The 20615-nt window shown below is 48.4% G+C and overlaps 1 protein-coding gene across 1 annotated transcript in view; it reads right to left on the reverse strand.

Annotated features, from left to right (window-relative positions):
* ACAD9 (acyl-CoA dehydrogenase family member 9) overlaps nt 1-20615 on the reverse strand; it is a 330356-nt gene that overhangs the window by 157272 nt on the left and 152469 nt on the right. The window contains exons 9-10 of the mRNA XM_086938986.1: nt 19823-19898; nt 2543-2613 (exon numbers count right to left, since the gene is read on the reverse strand). Coding sequence (XP_086795112.1) covers nt 2543-2613; nt 19823-19898 — 147 coding nt within the window. The remainder of the gene's footprint in view (nt 1-2542; nt 2614-19822; nt 19899-20615) is intronic.

The raw sequence follows: 20615 nt of genomic DNA on the forward strand, positions 1-20615 counted from the left end.
GAAGCAAAAGGAGGGGATGTGGTTCATCTGGTATCACACAAAGATCTGTCTAAAATAAAACAGTTACCTAACAGAAGTGACCGGAAGAGAGGATTCACCTAGAGTGGATGGTCGCCAGTCATTAGAATATAGGCTTGGGGAATTGTTTAACAAAAGGACCTCCATCTTCTCAAAATTAAGTTTAAGGCAGAGAAGGTCTACCCATTCAGTAACAGCACACACGTATCCAATCTAATCGATTTGTATAGCCCATGGCTACCCAGAAGCTTCTCAGCGCTGAATCCACCAGTAGATCACAGAGTCAGCCCAGCTAGGATCTGTGCGGGGGAAGGTTAGGGAAATGCCATGTCTTTAGGGCCTTGGTGAAGCCAATTCAGAATCTGTCTGATGCAGTGTGAGATGCAAGGTGTTTCAGAATCTAGATGCCATAAATTTAAATGAGCAGCCACCCCATCTGAATCTATGTATACTGGGCATTGTTGCAAGAGAACAGGTGGCTAATCTTAGGGATCTACTTGGGTAGTAAGGTTCAACCAGGGGAAATGAATCTGAGACCCCTTCCTGTAAAACGCCCTATAGGTGATGCACAGAGATTTAAATTGAACTTGTTGCTCTATAGGTAGCAAATGAAGGTCAGCAAAGGCTCTCCTTTTGAATTGGCGCCTTGGAATTTTGAAGAGGAAACGAGTAGCAGCATTTTGGATGATTTGCAACCTCTTCTTCACAAAGCAAGGGGACCATAAATATAGGAAATTCCCATAATCCAGCTGGGATAATACCAAAGCGATACAAAAGGGGGTGATGGACGGAGCGTTTGAGCCAATCAAACACTCACCCCCAGTCAACTGATCTGGGTTTAATCCATCACCATTCTTTAGCTCACTCAGCCACCCCAGTTAAGACATGGCCATATGTAAATCAGTCTGACCCTGTGCCTCATGGGAACAGTCCAGCCCGAACTGCCAAGCCATGTCTTCCCTGGACCGGAAACAAGCATCCTGGGACCGGTTTCAGATTCATAATCCTCATCAGCCAGGCTATCTTGAATCCAGTGGCCAAGTGAGCAAGGAACTCACGTCTGAGCATACCCTGCCAACTAGGCGAGCAAAGCGATACAAAAGGGGGTGATGGACGGAGCGTTTCAGCCAATCAAACACTAACCCCCAGTCAACTGATCTGGGTTTAATCCATCACCATTCTTTAGCTCACTCAGCCACCCCAGTTCAGACATGGCCATATGCAAATCAGTCTGACCCTGTGCCTCATGGGAACAGTCCAGCCCGAACTGCCAAGCCATGTCTTCCCTGGACAGGAAACAAGCATCCTGGGACCGGTTTCGGATTCATAATCCTCATCAGCCAGGCTATCTTGAATCCAGTGGCCAAGTGAGCAAGGGACTCACGTCTGAGCATACCCTGCCAACTAGGTGAACAAAGTGATACAAGTCCCTTGCTCACTTTGCCACTGGATTCAAGCAAGCCGGGCTGAAGACGGCTGGAATGCCAGAAACCGGTCCTCGGAAGCTTGTTTCTGGTCCAGGGAAGACATGGCTTGGCAGTTCTGACTGGACTGTTCCCATGAGGCACAGGGTCAGACTGATTTGCATATAGCCATGTCTGAACTGGGGTGGCAGAGTGGGCTAAAGAACGGTGATGGATTAAACCCAGATCTTTTGACTGGGTGTGAGTGTTTGATTGATTCAGATGCTCCGTCCATCACCACCCCCTTTTGTACCGGGATAATACCAAGGCCTGGATGACGAGTGTCTGAGCCAGAGTGGACCAAAGATCTAGCACTTTCCTCAGACGTTTGAGAATGTCAAAGCATTTTGCAGCTAGCGAGTTTGCCTGTCCTTCGATTGTATCTAACCAGATGCCCAGACTTTGTATTTTATTGTTTGGGGTTGGGGCAGCTACTAGGCATTCCATCCAGGGGAAAAGGCTCTCTCTTAGCCTCATTATTTACAAACACTATAAACTACCATAAGCATAAATGCATGAGCATTGTTTTTTGTCTTTGCAGGGTCATTAGAAAGGGAGTAGACAGTGTCCATCTAGAACCCCCCTGCTTATCCATGATCTGTACTGCTTTGAAGAAGACTGCGCCCTGCGAACTGCATTCACGACAGAGACCGGTCTCTTCCGAAACAGCATGTTGCAATAAAGCAACTGTTTTACAGCAGAAGGACATCATTTCCAAGAGCACAGAAAGGGACAACGGATACAGTTCTTTAGATTCATCTGTGCCCTCTTCATATATCACTATAAAATGGTTCTGCCATGAGTGGCTCTGACACTAGAACTCAAAACATAAAAGAAAATTCTTAGAGCTTGAGAGTTCACTTGGTGTCTCAATCAGAATCTGCATTACTGGAGCCGACGTATTGCTTATGAGCAGTTCTTGTAATGGTTTCCATAAGGGGATATTTACTCAGAATCAGTGACATTGATCTTTTTAAAAGAGAGCTAGAGACCATTACCATTTTACCATATGCTGGTCATTTGCAAGACGTACACATCACAGACCTAAGGGGATGACTTACCTGGATCAACCCAAATTCACCAAGCTTCTTATTGAACTGTTTTCTGGTCCCAGCATATTCTGCAGTGGCTTCTAAAAGTTAATAAATAAAGTAAATCAAATGGCAAACCAATGTTGACCACTGTTATAAAAATATCTGCACATACAAAAATATACAAAGCAAAAATCATACACAGGTAATATACTTTTTAACTTATGCAAAATGTGCCTGTGTCCTGACTCAGCATTTTGTCCCGAAGCCTTAAGATCCTTGCAGCACACTTGAAACTCATTGAAACCTTGGGCCCACGTTCAGAGGCATTTAAACATGTGCGATGTAGGGGAAATTTTCTGGTTGCAAATCTACAAATTAGATGACTGAAAAAATCTTGGGATTCTTTCACTTTATTTATTTGACATTATTTTACATTACACGGTTGACCCAATCATCTTTGCACAGAAGGTAAAGGGTTGAAACAAAATCTATGCCATTTATGTGAACAACAGACAAAGTTTTATAAGAAATGTCCAGAGCCAGAGAGATAAATAATTGTGACATCAAGTATCATTTACAAATAATTCTGTATTAATATATTCAATTTCATTATTTGAAAGTGACCATCAGATTTTGTGCATTTACACGTCTAAGAACGATCTGAACATCAGTTTTTAAAACCGGTTTAATGAACAACCTCCATTTGGACAGTTTTCCTTATTTTTATAAGATTACATTCCAAATCTTTTTTTTTTTCAAAACCGTTTTTATTAAGATCGCAGAGATAGACATACACAGTACTCCGAACCCCGGAGGGGCTGTGACAACAATCATGTTTCAGATGGTGCGATACATTTTAATTGACAAACCCTCTACCCTCCACCTCCCCTCCCCCCCCCCCCCCCCCCCCCCCAACTACCCAACCCTCCCCTCCCCCCTTCCTGCAACACGATTCCTCTCCGACACTGGTTATGGTATGCATACAATTGTCCGTAGAAATAACCTTGTCTCAACATGCCCATTACAACTGCCCATCCTCGCCTCTGGGCAGTGGCGGAGGCTCCAGCCACAATCCCCTGTAGTCTGCCCATCGTTTCCATATTTTATAGTGTTTTGTGGGGCATCCTCTGGCCTCAAACACCGGCTTCTCCAGTCCCATGCAAAAGTCCAGACCCTTCTTCCACCCGACCACTTTGGGAGCCCTCGGATCCTTCCAGGCCTGTGATATATCCCGTTTAGCCAGAGTCAGCCCTAGTAACAGCAAGTGTCTCTTGTAGATGTTACCGCCCACCCCTTCTAGCACATGGAGCAGGCCCAGTTTCGCCGTACGGGGGAGTTCCCACCCCAGCATCGCCGACAGACAGTCCCATACACCTTTCCAAAATCTCGCCAGGGCACTACATTCCCACACTGTATGTAGAAGGGTGCCTAACTCATGACCACATCGCAAGCACTCCGGGGACTCAATCAGGCCAGCCCTCCACAATCTCTCTCTGGTATAATAGGCACGGTGCAAGTATTTGAATTGAATGAGGCGTAAGCGGACCGCTATTGCCGCCCACCTGGGGGACTCGAGAGCCTCCCGCCAATCTTCCGCCTCCAGCTCTCCCACATCTTGCACCCAGCGGTCTCTCAGGGGCTGTAGGTCCGAGGAACAATGTGTCACTAATGTTTGGTACATTTTGGAAATCTTTTTGTCTTCAAGGTCCCCCATAAAGACCTTCGCCTCTATCGGGCTGAATTCAGGCAGCGTATCCAAGCCCACAAGTGCAGGTGCCAGCGCGTGCCTAAATTGTAAGTAGCGAAAAAACTGCGTGTGGGGCATATCAAATTCTGCGCTAAGGTCCTGAAAAGATTTGAGTGTGGTGCCCCTTAGGACCTGGCCCAATGTGGAGATTCCTATCGTATCCCAGCCCCTAAAACCGGGGAGGGACATCAGGGCTGGTAGGCGCCCGTTGTGCCAGAGTGGGGTCCCCCCGTCAATGTTCCCCACCATCCTATACCACGCAAAGACTGTCGCCAAATCTGAAAGACAACCTGTGTTACCCGAGGTAATCTCTTCCGCAGCTGTGCCGAATATAAGACAGTGTGTAGGGAGTCTGGTTCCATCAGGTACCTCTCAAGGGCGTATGCCGGGTCCTCTCTGCCACTGTACCACCAGTCATTTAGAACTACCAAATGTGATGCTTGGTAGCACGATAGAAGGTCCGAGGTCGCTAGTCCCCCACAGTATGTGGACAGAAAGCAGGTCCGCAGAGCCACCCGCGACGCGCCTCCAGCCCACAGGAAATCGGCCAAGCGCCGAGTTGACCAGTCGGAACCATTGTGGCGGCACTGGGAATGGGTGATTTTGTAGCTGGTACAGCAGGCGGGGAAGCGCCACCATTTTAAAAATGGCGGATCTACCATATATGTTGATGGGCATGCGGGACCAGCACTTCATTTCCTGTTGCACTCTGTCCCACACGGGAACGATATTGCGCTCCCAGGCGATTGTCGGAGTGGTCGTCAGGAACACTCCCAGATATTTAAGACCCCTGATCGCTCTTTGCAGTGGCGAGGCCCACGGCCCGACCTCAAAGTGGTCTCCCAAGATCCAAAGAGTGGATTTCTGTGGTTTCAGGCAGAGGCCCGAGACCTCGCCGAAGATTTTCATAATGTCCAGAACCTGCGGCCCGGACCGATTCACATCCGTGAGGAAGAATAGGACGTCATCCGCATATAATGCGATCCTGTCCGACGATCCCGCCTGCCACTCAAAGCCTTTCAGCTGTGCATCAATCCGAACCCATGCAGCCAGCGGCTCCGTGGCTAGAGCGAATAAATAAGGCGAGAGGGGGCACCCCTGCCGTGTGCCTCGTCCTATCGGGAAGGCCGCCGATACTTCCCCCGCCACCCTCACCGAGGCCGTCAGACCGGTATACAACAGTCGGACATAGGACATAAAGTGAGGCCCCAGATTGAGGCGCGGAAGGAGGGCGAATAAGTAGGTCCAACTCAACGAATCAAAGGCCCTGTCAATGTCTGCCAGTAAAAGTGCCGCTCGGTCTCCGGTCTTACACATCGCCTCCACCGCCACGTGGGCGCGTCGAATGTTATGCTGCGTCGCTCGGCGGGGCATGAATCCGGCTTGATCCGGGTGGACCAAGTCCGATATATAAGGGAGAAGGCGATTCGCAAGCGCCTTTGCAAGGATTTTGGCCTCGGTGTTTAGAAGAGAAATTGGCCTATAGGACTCGTGACGGTCCGGTGGTCGGCCGGGTTTGCAAAATACTACAATTTCTGCATGCCTCCAGTCTGCCGGCAGAAGGCCCTTCTCCCTCGCCGCATCCAGGGCGGCCTTGTAGTGCGGCCCCAGTTGGAGGTGGTAGCGCCTGAAGAATTCGCTAGGGAAGCCGTTGGGCCCAGGGGCCTAACCTGCATTGAGCTCCCCCAATGCCGTGCCCAATTCCTCAGCCGATAGCGGGGCCTCAAGGCGCTCGCGCACATCGTCCGGAAGCGCTCGGGGAGGGAGATCAGTTATAAATTTATCAATATCTAGCTCTGAGAGAGAGTCTCGCGGGGCGCACTGCACCGCAAAGTAGCCGGCGAAGCTGTCCGCTAGCTCCCTCGGAGCAGAAATGGATGCCCCGGTGGCATCTCTGAGGCCCGGTAGTTCCTGTGTCTGGAACACCTTTTGACAAAGTCTATGGAGCATCGTACTGGATTTGTCGCCCCATTGATAAATCCTACTTCTGGTCACCAGCCAGATCTGCCGGGCTTCATCCAACTGGAGGAAGGCATACGATTGCTGCGCCAACAAGAGCTGCCCCATATCTTCCGGGCGACCCGCCTCCCCACATTGAGTCTCCAGCCGCTCCACCTCTGCTGCGGCCCGCACCAGCTCTGCCAGTCGCCCGCGACGCGCTGCCGCGCACCATGCAATATCTACCCTGCGCAACGTGGGTTTCAGGGCCTCCCAAGTTGTCCGTGCATCGGACACCGTGCCTAGATTGTCATCCCAGTACTGGGCGATGGCCACCTCCATGTGCTGTTGATATTCCTCTTGCTGCAGATGCCAGGTGGAGAGGCGCCACCTAAACGGCCGTCTCCCTTTATCTAGGGCAACCTCTACCACCACTGGGGAGTGGTCCGAAAGTCCCCGCGGTAGGATAGTCGCCGAGACCACCCTGGGGGCGACAACACTGGGAACAAAAATGTAGTCTAGTCTCGAGAACGATCGGTGGACCGTCGAGACGTACGTGTACTCCCGCTCATGTGTATGCAAGTATCGCCACGTGCCTACCCAATTCAGACCATTCACCATACCATTCAATTTTGTGGGGGTATCTACAATGGGGTCACCCCTGAATCTGAGACGGTCAATCCGACACTGCATGACATCATTCCAGTCCCCGCCTATGACCGCTAGGCCCTCCGGGATCTCAGCCCACACTGTGAAGAGTTTTTCAATCAGGGCCCATTGCAATGGAGGCGGAGCATATGCGCTCCCAAAAATGACAGACTCTGAGCCCATCGTCCCATGTACAAAGACATAGCGGCCCTGGGGGTCTATCCAGTGCTTAGAATGCGTAAAAGCCAGTCTGCGGTGTATCAGCAGTGCCACCCCTCGAGATCCCCTCCCAAAGCCCGCATGATAGACGTGATCATAGCCATATCTCTGTAGGCTCAGCGCTTTATTACCCATCAGGTGTGTTTCTTGTAGCATCAAGACATCCACTTTCTCCCTCTTCCCCTGTCGCAGCACTGCACCTCTTTTAATCTTGTCGAGCATTCCCCGCACATTCCAACTCATCACCTTCATGAGCGCGCCAATATGCGCCCGCCCAGGAGTTTCAGCCCCCATCTAAGCGCAGGTGGATTCGTACGGCAAGCAATGGGCAAAGCAGGCATAGAGACCACAACAGCATCTTTTGAGACATTTGTGTGCAAAACAACCCCCCCTCCTCCCCACCCCCAGGCCCCAACCACCCCTCCTCGCCAACCCCCCTCACACCAACAGTGATCAACATCCCCAAACTCCCCCCCCACCCCCACCCCATACCTCAATGAACGATGAAGTATCTGTCGCGGTGTAGCCTGACTTCTGCCCCCAACATGAGACAGACCACCCACCCAACCAATGGATCCCCATAGCTACCCTTAAGCCACTAACAAACTAAACTCAACAGAGGGGTCAAGTCCGCCCTCCCTATGCCGCCCCCCCACCAGGGTCCCAAAACCACAAAGTTACTTGTACAGATGAATTCTTATAATGCAGTCCGCCATGGCTGTCCAAGTCTGGGAGAAGCAAATCAACCTCCCTGAATCCTGAGTGAGCAACTATCAATCACTGCAACATCTAAGAGGCTGGATCGTGAGAGTCCGGGGCCCCGGTAGTTTCAGTCACCCCATTCTCCGTAGAAGAGTTCTTCTTTGAGCGGGACCTCCAGTTGCTACTGCTGCGTGACCGTCGCGGGGTCCGAGGGGGCCCAGTAGTGGAGGAGTCCGAATCACGACCCGGGGGTGTGTGTACCCTAATACGGACCGTCTCGTCCGTCCAGGCAAAGACCTCCTCCGGGGTGTTAAAGAATAAAGTCTTGGACTGGAACACCACCCTCAGTCTGGCCGGATAGAGCAATGCATATTGAATTTTCAGGCCCCGCAGTTTCGCCTTGGCCTCAGTGAAGGATTGGCGCTGTCTTTGCACCAATTTAGTGTAGTCTGGAAAAATCAGGATTTTATGATTGTCAAACAGCAGAGGTTCCTTCGCCCGGGCCCGTCGCAGGATCGTGTCACGGTCGTGATAGTTGAGGAGTTTGGCTATCACAGGTCTAGGTCGTTCCCCAACCGGCGGCTTCTGGGTCAGCACCCGATGTGCCCTCTCGATAATAAAGCATCGTGATAGGGACTCCGGAGGAATCCAACTTTCCAGCCAAGTGGTCAGGAAGGCTTCCATGTCGCCCTTTTCACAATGCTTCGGAAATCCCACAAACCGTAGGTTATTCCTCCGGGCCCGCCCCTCTGCATCCTCCGCCCGCAGGGCTAGGCCCCTCTGGACGCCCTCCAGATTTGCCACTTTCTTCTTAAGAGTCGCGACGTCATCCTCCACTCCAGTAATCCTCGTTTCGGCCTCGGTTAACATTCCAAATCTTTAATACATTTTGCAATCCATCCTATTATGGAAATAAAGTAAAGGCAATCGTTTGTAAAACATGACAGTTCATATAAATGGGGAAGTAAAATGAATGCAGTTATAATGATTACACTTCCCTAGAGCACAGTGACACAAAACGTCTTGAAGCACTATGTGTAGTTTACCAGCGATATATACACAACCAGTTCCAACTGGGTTAGATTTCTAAACTCACTTTAGATTTAGAAAAAAACGGAGGTCTAGCCTAATTAACAAGTTACTAACCTTTGGTGACACTTTTCATGGTGAATAATCGAAGCGCAGATTCCCCATCTTTAGACTATATCCAGGTTCCAGACCGGATGTAGATGTTCTTGTGTGCTGATAAGTGGCGCCTTGTGGCTTCACAATCACTGCACAATAAATAAAAGAGCGGAGCCTCATATAAGCCCACCCCGGCCCAGTGACATCAGGTTTCATGAATTTCCTCCTTCCACAACCTCAGGCGGAAAGCCATCAAACACACTGCAGGAGAAAGTGTTCCAAAATAGAACTGGGAATTTTATGAAGTTCAGGAGTCGACTCCACAGAAGAGGGAGTTAGGAGGGCAGTGAGAAATCAGTGGTTAGATACAGTATGCCCTGGATCAGGCCCAGATGGTAGAGTTAGCACAAGTTGTGCCGAGCAAGACCGCAGAAGGCCTCCCTGACCCACTGGGACCCAGATGAGGTAATTAAAACCCGCAACTACAGGTAACTAGCGACTTCCGAGGAGCAAAAACACGTAATGTCTCCTGTCTGAAAAAACCTACATTGCCCCTTACACATAGAGACGCCCATGGTCTCTTCACATCCCACACCTTGGTCCTGAAGAAAGCCCAATTGACCTACTGGCAACTGAGGGCAGAAACATGTCGACCTACATCACGTACTAAAGTGTGAGAGAGCCATTATCATTCTCAGTCACTTAAACCTTATTTTATTGTCTCTAAATCCAGAACGAATAAACATACAAATCTGGAAAGAAGAGATTTTTAAATTTATTCACTTCACCATATCACTGTCACATCACTGATCACTACTGCTCTTAACTAAAGGTAAAACCTCCTGGTGGAGGGTGCATAACAACTAAACCCTATGATTATGCACACACGTGTGAGGGAAAGCGGAGAACCAAGATATACCGCTTGAGTTGCCATCTAAACACGTGCATGAGGGTTTTTTACTGGGACTAGTAAGAACGAACCCTGCATACCCTAGTTATGCAGGACAAGTGATCCTTCTCTATTGATTATATGATAGATACAGTATGCACCAGAAAGATTGTTACCTAAGGAAACTATTTTTTTCTTATGATGGATAAGTATGTGGTATTTATTGTGGATGTGAGATTCCTCACATTCAGAATAAATACCACAGCAGTATCTCCCAAAGGCTCAGGGTCTAAAGAGTAGACTCCAATTAGGAAATCTTGCAGGACGGAGCACACAAATGGCTTGCCAGGCAGACCTGGCTGTCAAGGAAGAGAAGTAGTGTCTGCTGAATGTGTGATGCGTCGTCACATTGCTGTTTCGCAGATGTTAACAACCTGCACCTCTTGCTAATGCTGTTCTAGCAGCTTGGCTCTAGTGGAATTAACCAGCAGGCCTTCATGCAGTAGCATCTTGGCCAGAGGGAAGCGGATATTGATGCAAAAGACTGGAGTCCTTAACCCTGTTGGAATGAGCCCGCAGGCCTTTAGGGTCCGCAGCTTGGCCAGTGCGAAGAAGGCTCTGATGCAATAGACCATCCATCTTGACAAGGCCCATTTCTGCACCACCTTCCTTTTCTCTGCAGCAGATACCCCCAAAAAGAGCTGACCATAAACATAATGTTCTTTTGTACGGCCACTTGAGAAACTCTAAGCTCATTTATGCTCAAGCTTATGGAGCCTCTCCACCTCTTTCGAAAGGTGACGTGGTACAAACACTGGCAGAGTAATATAGAGGCCAATGTGAAGCGTCACAACTTTGGGTAAGAAAGCTGACCAGGCATTCAGGGTGGTTGCACAGAGAGTGCCTGTAGTTCACCCATGCGATGAACAATGGCAATGAAGAAAATAGTTTTGAGCGTCAGGAGTTGCAGTGAACAGCTGAGTATCGGCTCAAAGAGTGTGCACCTAATAAATGTCTACTCTAAGTTCAAATCACTTGGTGGCATATAAAACTGACTTAACTGGAAACATGCGAGTCAGAGCCTTGATAAAAACACATTAGAATAGGTGGTTTAAATAGGTTTGATCAGGTAAATACAAAAGGCTGAAAGGGCCAACACATAACCCTTCACTATGACCACTGAAGGACATTGCAGGGCCAACAATAGAACATATATAGGGGGTGTGACCTCTAATGTAATCCTGCTGAATCCTCACCATTTCCACAACTGCCACCCAAAATTGCCTGCCCTCATCCCTGACAACGGAGGGTTCGCAGTGGAGTCGGCAGACGGCTGCAAGATCTGTGTGGGCTATAGGTGAACACTGAGCTTTACTTTAAAGAAAAGGAAGGCTTTGTTGTGTCCAAAGTCGTGTTGTGGGAAGAATATAAGACAGTTCTCTGTGACAGCACCCAAAACTTGATAGATCAAAAGAAGAAGTAGGCTGTAGGGCCCTGGAGCAGCTTCAGAGCCGTCTTCAGAAGATGGAGGGTGATCCTGAATCAGAGCTAGATTATTCCAGGCTTAGCCAGTTGTAATTCCTGGGAGACGAATATCAAGACGCAAATGCTTGCCACATTATATAGGCTATACGACACTTAGAGTAACACATACTTGGGTCAAGCCTTATGAGTGACAAGTTCCTGTTTGAGAAAGACTAAAGGAAATGATCATGCGTTTGGGGAAAAAGGCTAGAGCTCTAGCTCTCAGGAGGTCAGGTTCAAAGGTTGCTCTGGCAGGAGGTGTTTACAACCCCTCCAACAAGATGACCTGTACATTAGTATTCCAAGGAGGCAAACTTTCAAAGAGCCCACCGCCTTTGGTATGCAAATTTGGCTTCCTCAGAAGTGAGGGGATGCCAACCCCCCTGATGATCAGGGCCCATTTGGCACCTGGACACGCAGGAAAATTAGTAGTCAGAGAGACGTGTCCACGGTCATGCTTGTTCCACCCCTAAGGTGGGCTACCAGATGCGGATGCGGATGTGAAATGTAAAAGTCTGCCATCTTGGTGATGGCAGAAGTAGGAACTCTAGTACAGGGTCAGGTTCACTTTCTACAGGAAGTGGTCATATAGGGGGCGTAGTGACCCATTGGCTACTACCCTACACTCCCCTAGCATCCCTAAATCTAGTATTATGGGGAGCCCCTGGCAACAAGAAATCAGCGTGGTCCCTTAACCCTCCATAGTCGAAGCCCACTTGGTTTTGCCAACATTGAACCTACAGACACTGCCTGCAGACTCTTTGTACAGCCCCCAGTCTACCATGAGTGTCTCCGGTGACAAAAACCCGACGCCTCAGAACAGCTCAGAACTCAGCAGCCTGAAGCAGTGGAAAAGAGGACCAAAGGTGTCCCCACGTCCCTGAGGATTAGGAGACCTGAGCCACCTGTTTGGTTCAGCTGAACTAGCCCATTAGTCCCAGCCTACAGCCTCTTTCTGACCAGACCGATCCCCATTGACTTCGACGGGGCACACAACGCTGAATTGCACCTCTGCATCCAGCCGCCCCAGTACAGCCAGTGATGGCCTGTTGGTGCAGCCTTGGACCCTGCCCCATACCTACCTTAAGTTCGGAAGATTGGTCCTGTAAGTCAATGTAAAGTACCTGCATGCAGTATATGCTTTTCCTCCACAAGGTAACATTACCACTTCAGTGTTGATTTTTCAAACCTGTAAAAATTCATAACTCGCAACATACTTACCCGATTGTGATGATCTTGGTGCCTAAAAATATATAAAGATAAATGTTATTTTCATAAATTGATGTGGATCTCCTTATTGAGTCGTGTCCATCATTTATTAACTGTATGCATACAACTGATGCCTAACACTCCTCTCTGATAAGTCTAAGGTAGCTCGCCCACACTACCTCCTCAGAGAGCACCTCCTCAGAGAACTCCGGCTTTGCCCCAGTTTCGATTTTGCTACCGAGCGGCCATCTTATTGTTTATTTACTTTTGCCCGTGTCTCCTCCCCGCTCCCCGCCTCCCAGCTGACCCTCCCACGCTCCGCCCCCTCCACTCTCCATTTATGTCAGATGAATCAACGTGCAGCGTCCACGCGCTGCTGCCGCGCCGAAGGTGCGCCAAAGGTAAGACCGTCTACGCCCGTCCGCGCCTGGACCGCGCCCAGCGCCAGACCCCCTGGCCCCCGTACCACCCACCCCACCCGCATCTCATACAACGCCTCCACCCTCTTAGCCCTAAACCCCGGCCGCCTCCCCAACTGCGCCCTAGCCGCTCCTGGACACACCCATGGACCCTTCACATGCAACTCATGCAAGTATGACGGCACCAACACGATCTCCTCATCCACTAACACCAAACAGATTTCTGACACCAACCACCTAAAATGCATCCTGCTCAACACCCGCTCGGTCCACAGACACGCCATCGACCTCTGGAATCTACTAGACACCATCTCTCCGGACGTCGCCTTCCTAACAGAAACATGGATGAACGCCTCCTCAGCCCCAGACATCACCATCGCCATCCCGGAAGGCTACAAGATCATACGAAAAGACTGCACCCACCATACAGGAGGAGGCATCGCTATCGTCCACAAGAATTCCATCCGCATCTCAACCAGCTCAGACGTCAACCTCGCTAGTGCCGAGCACCTTCACTTCCAGATCCACACCGACCCCAATACCACACTCAGAGGCACCCTCCTCTACAGACCACCAGGACCCCGTGCACAATTCAGTGAAGACATCACAGACTTTATCACCCCACATGCCCTCCCCTCCGAGGACTACATTCTATTGGGAGACCTCAATTTTCACCTGGAAAAGAGCAACGACCGCAAAGCCACCACCCTTCTGGACAATCTCGCCAACCTCGGACTTAAATAACTTGTTAATACCCCTACTCACTACGCAGGTCACACACTCGATCCTATCTTCACCTCCAGCAAACATATCTCCTTCAGTCACACCACAGCTCTCCATTGGACGGACCACAGCTGCGTTCACTTTACCTACAAAAAGACCACAACCCACAAACCTACTCTGCGAAGAAACTGGAACAAAATCACCATCGACCAGATTACCTCATCGCTTCTTCAAAACCCCCCCGCCCACTCCTCGAACCCCAACCAAGCAGCCATTAACCTCAATCAATGGCTAACCAACAGCGCCGACATCCTAGCACCTTTGAAAAAGCGTCAAATCAAACTAGGCAACAAAAACGCATCCTGGTTCAACGATGATCTTAAGAAATCCAAGAAACACTGTCGCTCCCTTGGGAAGGCCTGGAAAAAAGACCCAAACACCAGCACCAGGGACGCCTTCAAAAACGCCACCCGCATACACCACCAACTGATCCGGACCGCCAAGACAGCCGCATTCAAAGACCGACTAGACAACAACGCCCACAGCAGCAAGGAATTATTCAACATCGTCAAAGAGTTTACCAACCCCACTGCCAACTCCAACGACATCACCCCCTCTCAAACCCTTTGCGACTCCCTAGCTTCATTCTTCCACGACAAAATCGCTGACATCCACAACAGCTCCGACAACCAACCCGAAGACCAACCCACACAACCTTCTGCTGTACCTTCACCCCCCTTGAACATCCTTAATGACTGGAACCCAATCTCCACGGAAGACACCATCAGACTGATGTACTCCATCCACTCAGGATCCCCCCCAGACCCATGCCCTCACCTCATCTTCAACAAAGCAGACTCCATCATAGCACCACACCTCCGAGACGTCATCAACTGCTCCCTCAACTCCGCCACCTTCCCGGAAAGCTGGAAACACGCCGAACTCAGCGCCCTTCTGAAAAAACCCACAGCTGACCCCACCGAACTCAAAAACTACCACCCCATCTCGCTCCTCCCATTCCCGGCCAAAGTCATCGAGAAAGCTGTCAACAACCAGCTCGCCGCCTTCCTCGAAACCAACAAATCCCTCGACTCTTCACAGTCCGGCTTCCGAGCAAAACACAGCACTGAGACCGCACTCATCGCAGCAACAGACGACATTCGAACTCTACTGGACAATGGAGACACAGTCGCCCTCATCCTCCTCGACCTCTCCGCAGCCTTCGACACAGTCTGTCACAGCACCCTGCTACAACGCCTCAGAAACATCGGAATCCAAGGAAAAGCACTTGAATGGATCACCTCGTTCCTTGCCGGAAGAACTCAGAGTCCGCCTCCCACCATTCAAGTCAGAGGCCACTGAAGTCATTTGTGGCGTGCCACAAGGATGTTCACTCAGCCCCACCCTCTTCAACGTATACATGAGCCCCCTCGCAGCCATCGCACGCCAACACAACCTCAACATCATCTCCTACGCTGATGACACTCAACTAATCCTCTCACTCAGCAAAGACCCCAACACCGCCAAAACCAACCTACATGAAGGAATGAAAGAAGTAGCCGAGTGGATGAAGCACAGCCGTCTGAAACTGAATTCAGACAAAACAGAAGTCCTTATCTTAGGTACCTCCCCCTCCGCCTGGGACGACTCTTGGTGGCCAGCGGCCCTTGGAAAAGCTCCCATCCCGACGGACCACGCACGGAACCTGGGCGTCATCCTGGACTCCTCACTCTCGATGACCAGACAAGTCAACGCCTTTTCATCATCTTGCTTCAACATTCTCCGCATGCTCAAAAAAACATTTAGCTGGATCCTCACCGAAACTAGAAAAACGGTCACCCACGCACTGGTTACAAGCCGACTGGACTACGGAAACACCCTATACGCTGGTACCACCGCAAAACTTCAGAAAAAACTCCAACGCATCCAGAACGCAACAGCCAGACTCATACTAGACATCCCACGTAAAGACCATATTTCTGGTCACCTGAAAGACCTCCACTGGCTCCCCGTCAATAAACGGATAACATTCCGCCTCCTAACCCACGCACACAAAGCACTTCACGAACTCGGACCCGAATGCCTCAACACACGACTCTCCTTCTACACCCCCTCCCGCCAGCTGCGCTCTTCCAACCAAGCCCTTGCTGCTGTACCTCACATCAACAAAACCACCATGGGAGGAAGATCCTTCTCCTACCTGGCTGCCAAAACATGGAACTCACTTCCCATTCACCTTCGCCTCACTCAGAACCACCTAGCATTCAGAAAGCAACTTAAAACGTGGATATTCGACCAGTAATTCCCCACCCCTCTTCAAGCGCCTTGAGACCCTCTGGGTATGTAGCGCGCTATATAAATTCATTGACTTGACTTGACTTGACTTGGGATTGCTAGAACAAGCCCCAGCCCACATATAAGGGATACCTGGACTCTTTGCACAGTATACCTCTTTTTTAGTATACTATATAAAGAGGCAGCTTCCTACAGGCATATATACGTTTTTGTGCAGGGGAGTGCGGAGGAAGATACTATGGTTTGGGGGAAGAAAAGCTATAAATCGGAAAACATCATATTCAGATTCTTCCACAGGTGGGCCAATAAGGGCAAGGGAGGTATGGTTTATGCCACTAGATTTCATAGGTCATACAGAAAGAGAAAACATAGTCTTTATACTTTCAATATTGTACTTAGTTCAATGCCATAAAATGAAGAGAGAAGCAACAAAAACAGTGACTCTGACAAAATGTCATGTTGTGCGCACGTTACTGTTGAAAATGAACCTTTCTGAAGGGTCACCTACAAACTTTTTGAATTACTCCTTCCCTTTTTGCTGAATTCGTTTTTGTTGGCTTTAGGACTCTGGGCACTTTACCACTGTGAACCAGTGCTAAAGTGTATGTGCTCTCTAAAACATGGTAACAATGACTTATCCACAATCCGCATATATAATTTACTTATAAGTCCCTATGAAATGCACTACATGTGCCCAGGGCCTCTAGAGTAAATGCTACTAGTGGGCCTGAAGAACTGATTGTGCCATCCACCCACTTAAGTAGCCCTGACAACATGTCTCAAACCGGCCATTGCAGAGCGTGTGTGTGAAGTTTAAACTGAGATTTCGACATAGCAAGATAACTCTCTTGCCAGGCCCTAACATTTCTTTTTAATGCATACAAGTCACCCCTAAGTTTGGCCCTGGGCAGCCCAAGGGGAGGGTGCAGTGTATTTAAAAAGTAGGACAGGCACATTTTGAGTTGTGCTTGTCCTGGTAGTGAAAAGCCATTACATTTGTTTTTTTTTTACTACTGTAAGGCCTATTTCTCCCATTGGTTAACATTAGGATTACCGTATTACATTTCAGAAGTCTAATTTCCAATTGGGAAAAGAAAGATATTTAGAATTTGGTGTCTCAACATAAAATCACAATACACATCTGGGGTGGGTGTCAGCTGGGCTTTGTGCATGCCCTCTATAGACAGCCACACACAAGGAGAGCTTAGATGTGCCTGATGGGCCATTCACATTTTGATGGGCAATCCCCAGGCGATGGGCCAACTTGGGCAGGACAGGAGGGAGGAGCCTATACTTGCACCTGCATAGACTGTGCCTATCCCCACACAATGGAACAAATTAAACATTCACCCACAGTACAGATATGGGCTAAATCCATTGGGGTTTTTTGCACGCGATGCCATTGCATGCCATTTCAGTTTAGACCCGGCCGAATGCAAGTCAATCTTGACCCTGCTCCTCATAGGCACAATCCAGCCCGAACTGCTAGGCCAAGTTCTCCCAGGACCAGAAACAAGCATCCACTGGACCGGTTTCGGGGCATCACCCCATATCAGACAGGCTAGCTTGAATCTGTGGCATAGAGAGCACAGGACCAACTTCTGGGCATACCCTTTCCACTTAGGGCAACAAATGCAAAAAGAACAGATGATGGACGGAATGCTGAACAAATCAAATATTCACCCCAGTCAGGGATCTGGGTTAAATACATCTTTTTTTTTGTACGCCACACCATTTCAGTTTAGACCCAGCTGTATGCAAATCATTCTTCACCCTGCTCCCCATGGCAAATGTCCAGCACGAACTACCAGGGCAGGTCTACCAGGGACAAGAAACGAGCATCCTAGTACAGGTTTTGGGTTATCACCCCTCATCACCCAGGATAGCTTGAATCTGTCCCCTCAGAAAGAGCTGCATCCCCCCTGTAGCAAGTCTGGAGCCAGGGCAGGAAGGTCAGGGACCTTGTGCACTTCAAGGGTTTCTCTTTGAAGTCTCCCCCACTTCAAAGGCATACTGGGTATAAGTACTGGACCCCTGACACCACCAAATCAGTGCACTTCTGGACCAGTGGATACTCTGCAAGGAAGGACTGAAGTTATGCAAAAGGACTGCCACTCTGCTGGATTGCTGATCTGGAAGAACTGCTTTTCTGCTGTGCTGACCTGCCTGCTGCCCTCTTTGCCTGGACGAAAAGGATTAGACCTACACCACTTGAACCCAAAGTGGCTGCAAAGGCTTGTCTACTTGCCTTTTGTTCTGAAGTCTCAAGGACATCAAATACTTCACTCCTTTTCACCAACCAGCACCTGGACTCTGCTATCGGTGAGTCCTATCCTGTCACGTGGTGCCAATCCAGTCCTGGGCCCTTGGAAGTATGTTTTTCTGTGCTGCAGCACCAAAATCCACCCATCGTCTACTTTGAGCAGGTCAGAATTGATGCATTCCTTCCAACGCATCGCCGCTTTGAGGACATCACGGCGCTGGTAGCGCGGCTCTACAATGAAACATCGCCTGCCACACAGGGGGTTCGACGACAACGCATCTCCCAACTGCATGACTTTTGGTACCAGTGCATAACCTACAATCCTAATGATGAACTCCGACACATTGCCTTCTACTGCTCCTCGCCGTCGACGCTTCCTACGCGAAGGTGTTATTTCCACCAGGCCGCTCGTGGATTTTGTATACGGCCTGAATTCCATCCCGGTCAGCCGGACTTTTCAGATTTTACCTGGTTCAGCGCGACCAGATAGCCTGGGTTGGCGCTTTATGTTTCTGAGCAGTACATTTCAGGATATTCTTTAAAAAAATCACAATTCCAGTTCTATTTATTGGACTTTGGTTGTTTTTGCTTTGTTTTGTTCAATAAATTAAGCTGTATTCGTCTTACCTGGTACAGATCATTTGAGTGTGGTGTTTGCACTGTTGTAGTGTCATAAGTGTTGCACACATACATTACACATTGCCTCTTAAATTAAGCTGGACAGCTCTGTACCAAGTTATCAAAGGGTGAGCGTAGGTTAATTAAGGGTGTGTATATGACTTACCCTGAATAGGATTGTGGTCCCTAATTGGACAGTGTGCATCCCTCTGCCAACTAGAGACACAATTTCTAACAGTTACATAACTGAATGACAAGTCTATATTCCTAGATAAGCCTCACATATACTTGATATTGCGGGACTCCAGACATTCAGTTCAGCGTTTCTTTGGTAGGCATTTCAAAACGTAAGTTTATCCATTTGAGAAATGCATAAACAATTTAACCAAAACTCAGCTTAGAGGAGGTAACTTCAATAATCCTTCTGGCTGTGCGTTTACATGTGATATTTACATAATGGTTGCACAATTGTGTTAAAAACGGATGTAGCCCCTGAACCACACTAGGTAACATCCTCAGGGATGCTCCTTCGTCAGCACCATTCTGGTTCTAAACAGGTAGAACAAGAGCTCCTGGAGTCCGTTATGTGTGCGCATCTGAGAAATACAAGGGTCTCGGTTTTGTACACTTAAAATTGCATTAGGTTAGGTGTACATTAGATTTATTTATTTATTAGTACCACCCTATGACCGTAAATAACTCTGTGTTACAACGAAGTAGCAGTCCACTTCCACACTCAGAAGCCAGTCACCCCTCCAATCATTCACGGACTATATATTGACTGTATATTTGCCTTAGATTCTTTACAGCGCTCCGCTGCATTTCACCTAGCTGTGTGCTTTCTAAATACCATGTACAAACATACATATAGGAAATATATTTTTGTAATGTGGACAGTTCACTTCGATGTGGTAGTTTTGAAGAAATAACAGCAAATAATAATTGGATGCTCAATGAATGCCAGCCCATGTACCTCCATGCAACTTACCTATCAGTTTTTTAATCATTCCAGCTGATGCACTGCCCATGCTAAATCTTCCACTGTTCAAGATATTCATAGCTACCTGCAAGAGGGAAAATTGTGTCAATCTTAATTTTAACTTTCAACTCAGCTAATATCAAGATTTTGTGGACAATAATCTGTATGCAAAATACAATTTTTCAGCCACTACTGTAGTTTATAGTCTTTGATATTGATAGCATACCAGGGATTAGATAGATTCCCAAAAATGGGGCTGTGCCCTCATGAAGCAAGAAGAGAGCTTAGGTCACAAACTGCGAATACACTAAAAATGCCTCTCCCGCTATTCTTTAACAACATATTTACAGATAAAGACTGCAAGTCAGCCCTATCATACAAATATCAGGGTACTGTCACCTCAATTTAATAAATGCTCGTTAGTACGTTGGGATTTTAGCATAAACAAGAGATTTTTTTCCTTCCCAAATAATGATCACATTTTTAATGTCTTTTTATGTGTATCATCTTGTTTCTACTTTTATCTGTACATCTTCACTGTTCATAATTTTATTTCTTATACATCAATTCAATAGTTTAGGACATTTCTCCTCCTTCAAGTAATATATATATATTGTAAGACTCACAATTCCAACAAACACGGCTCTAGCTGCCCAACTGTTTTTGACAAGTCAAAAAAATGCAGGCATCCACTCAAATTCTTCAGAGAGGCCAATGTCAGATGTCTGCAATTTAAAAAATACTGAACCAAATAAAAGTAAATTAACTCTATAGACAACAGCGCAACAGGATTAGGGCGTCA

This window comes from Lissotriton vulgaris, chromosome 9 (assembly GCF_964263255.1).
Source record: "Lissotriton vulgaris chromosome 9, aLisVul1.2, whole genome shotgun sequence".
Taxonomy (NCBI): Eukaryota; Metazoa; Chordata; class Amphibia; order Caudata; family Salamandridae; genus Lissotriton; species Lissotriton vulgaris.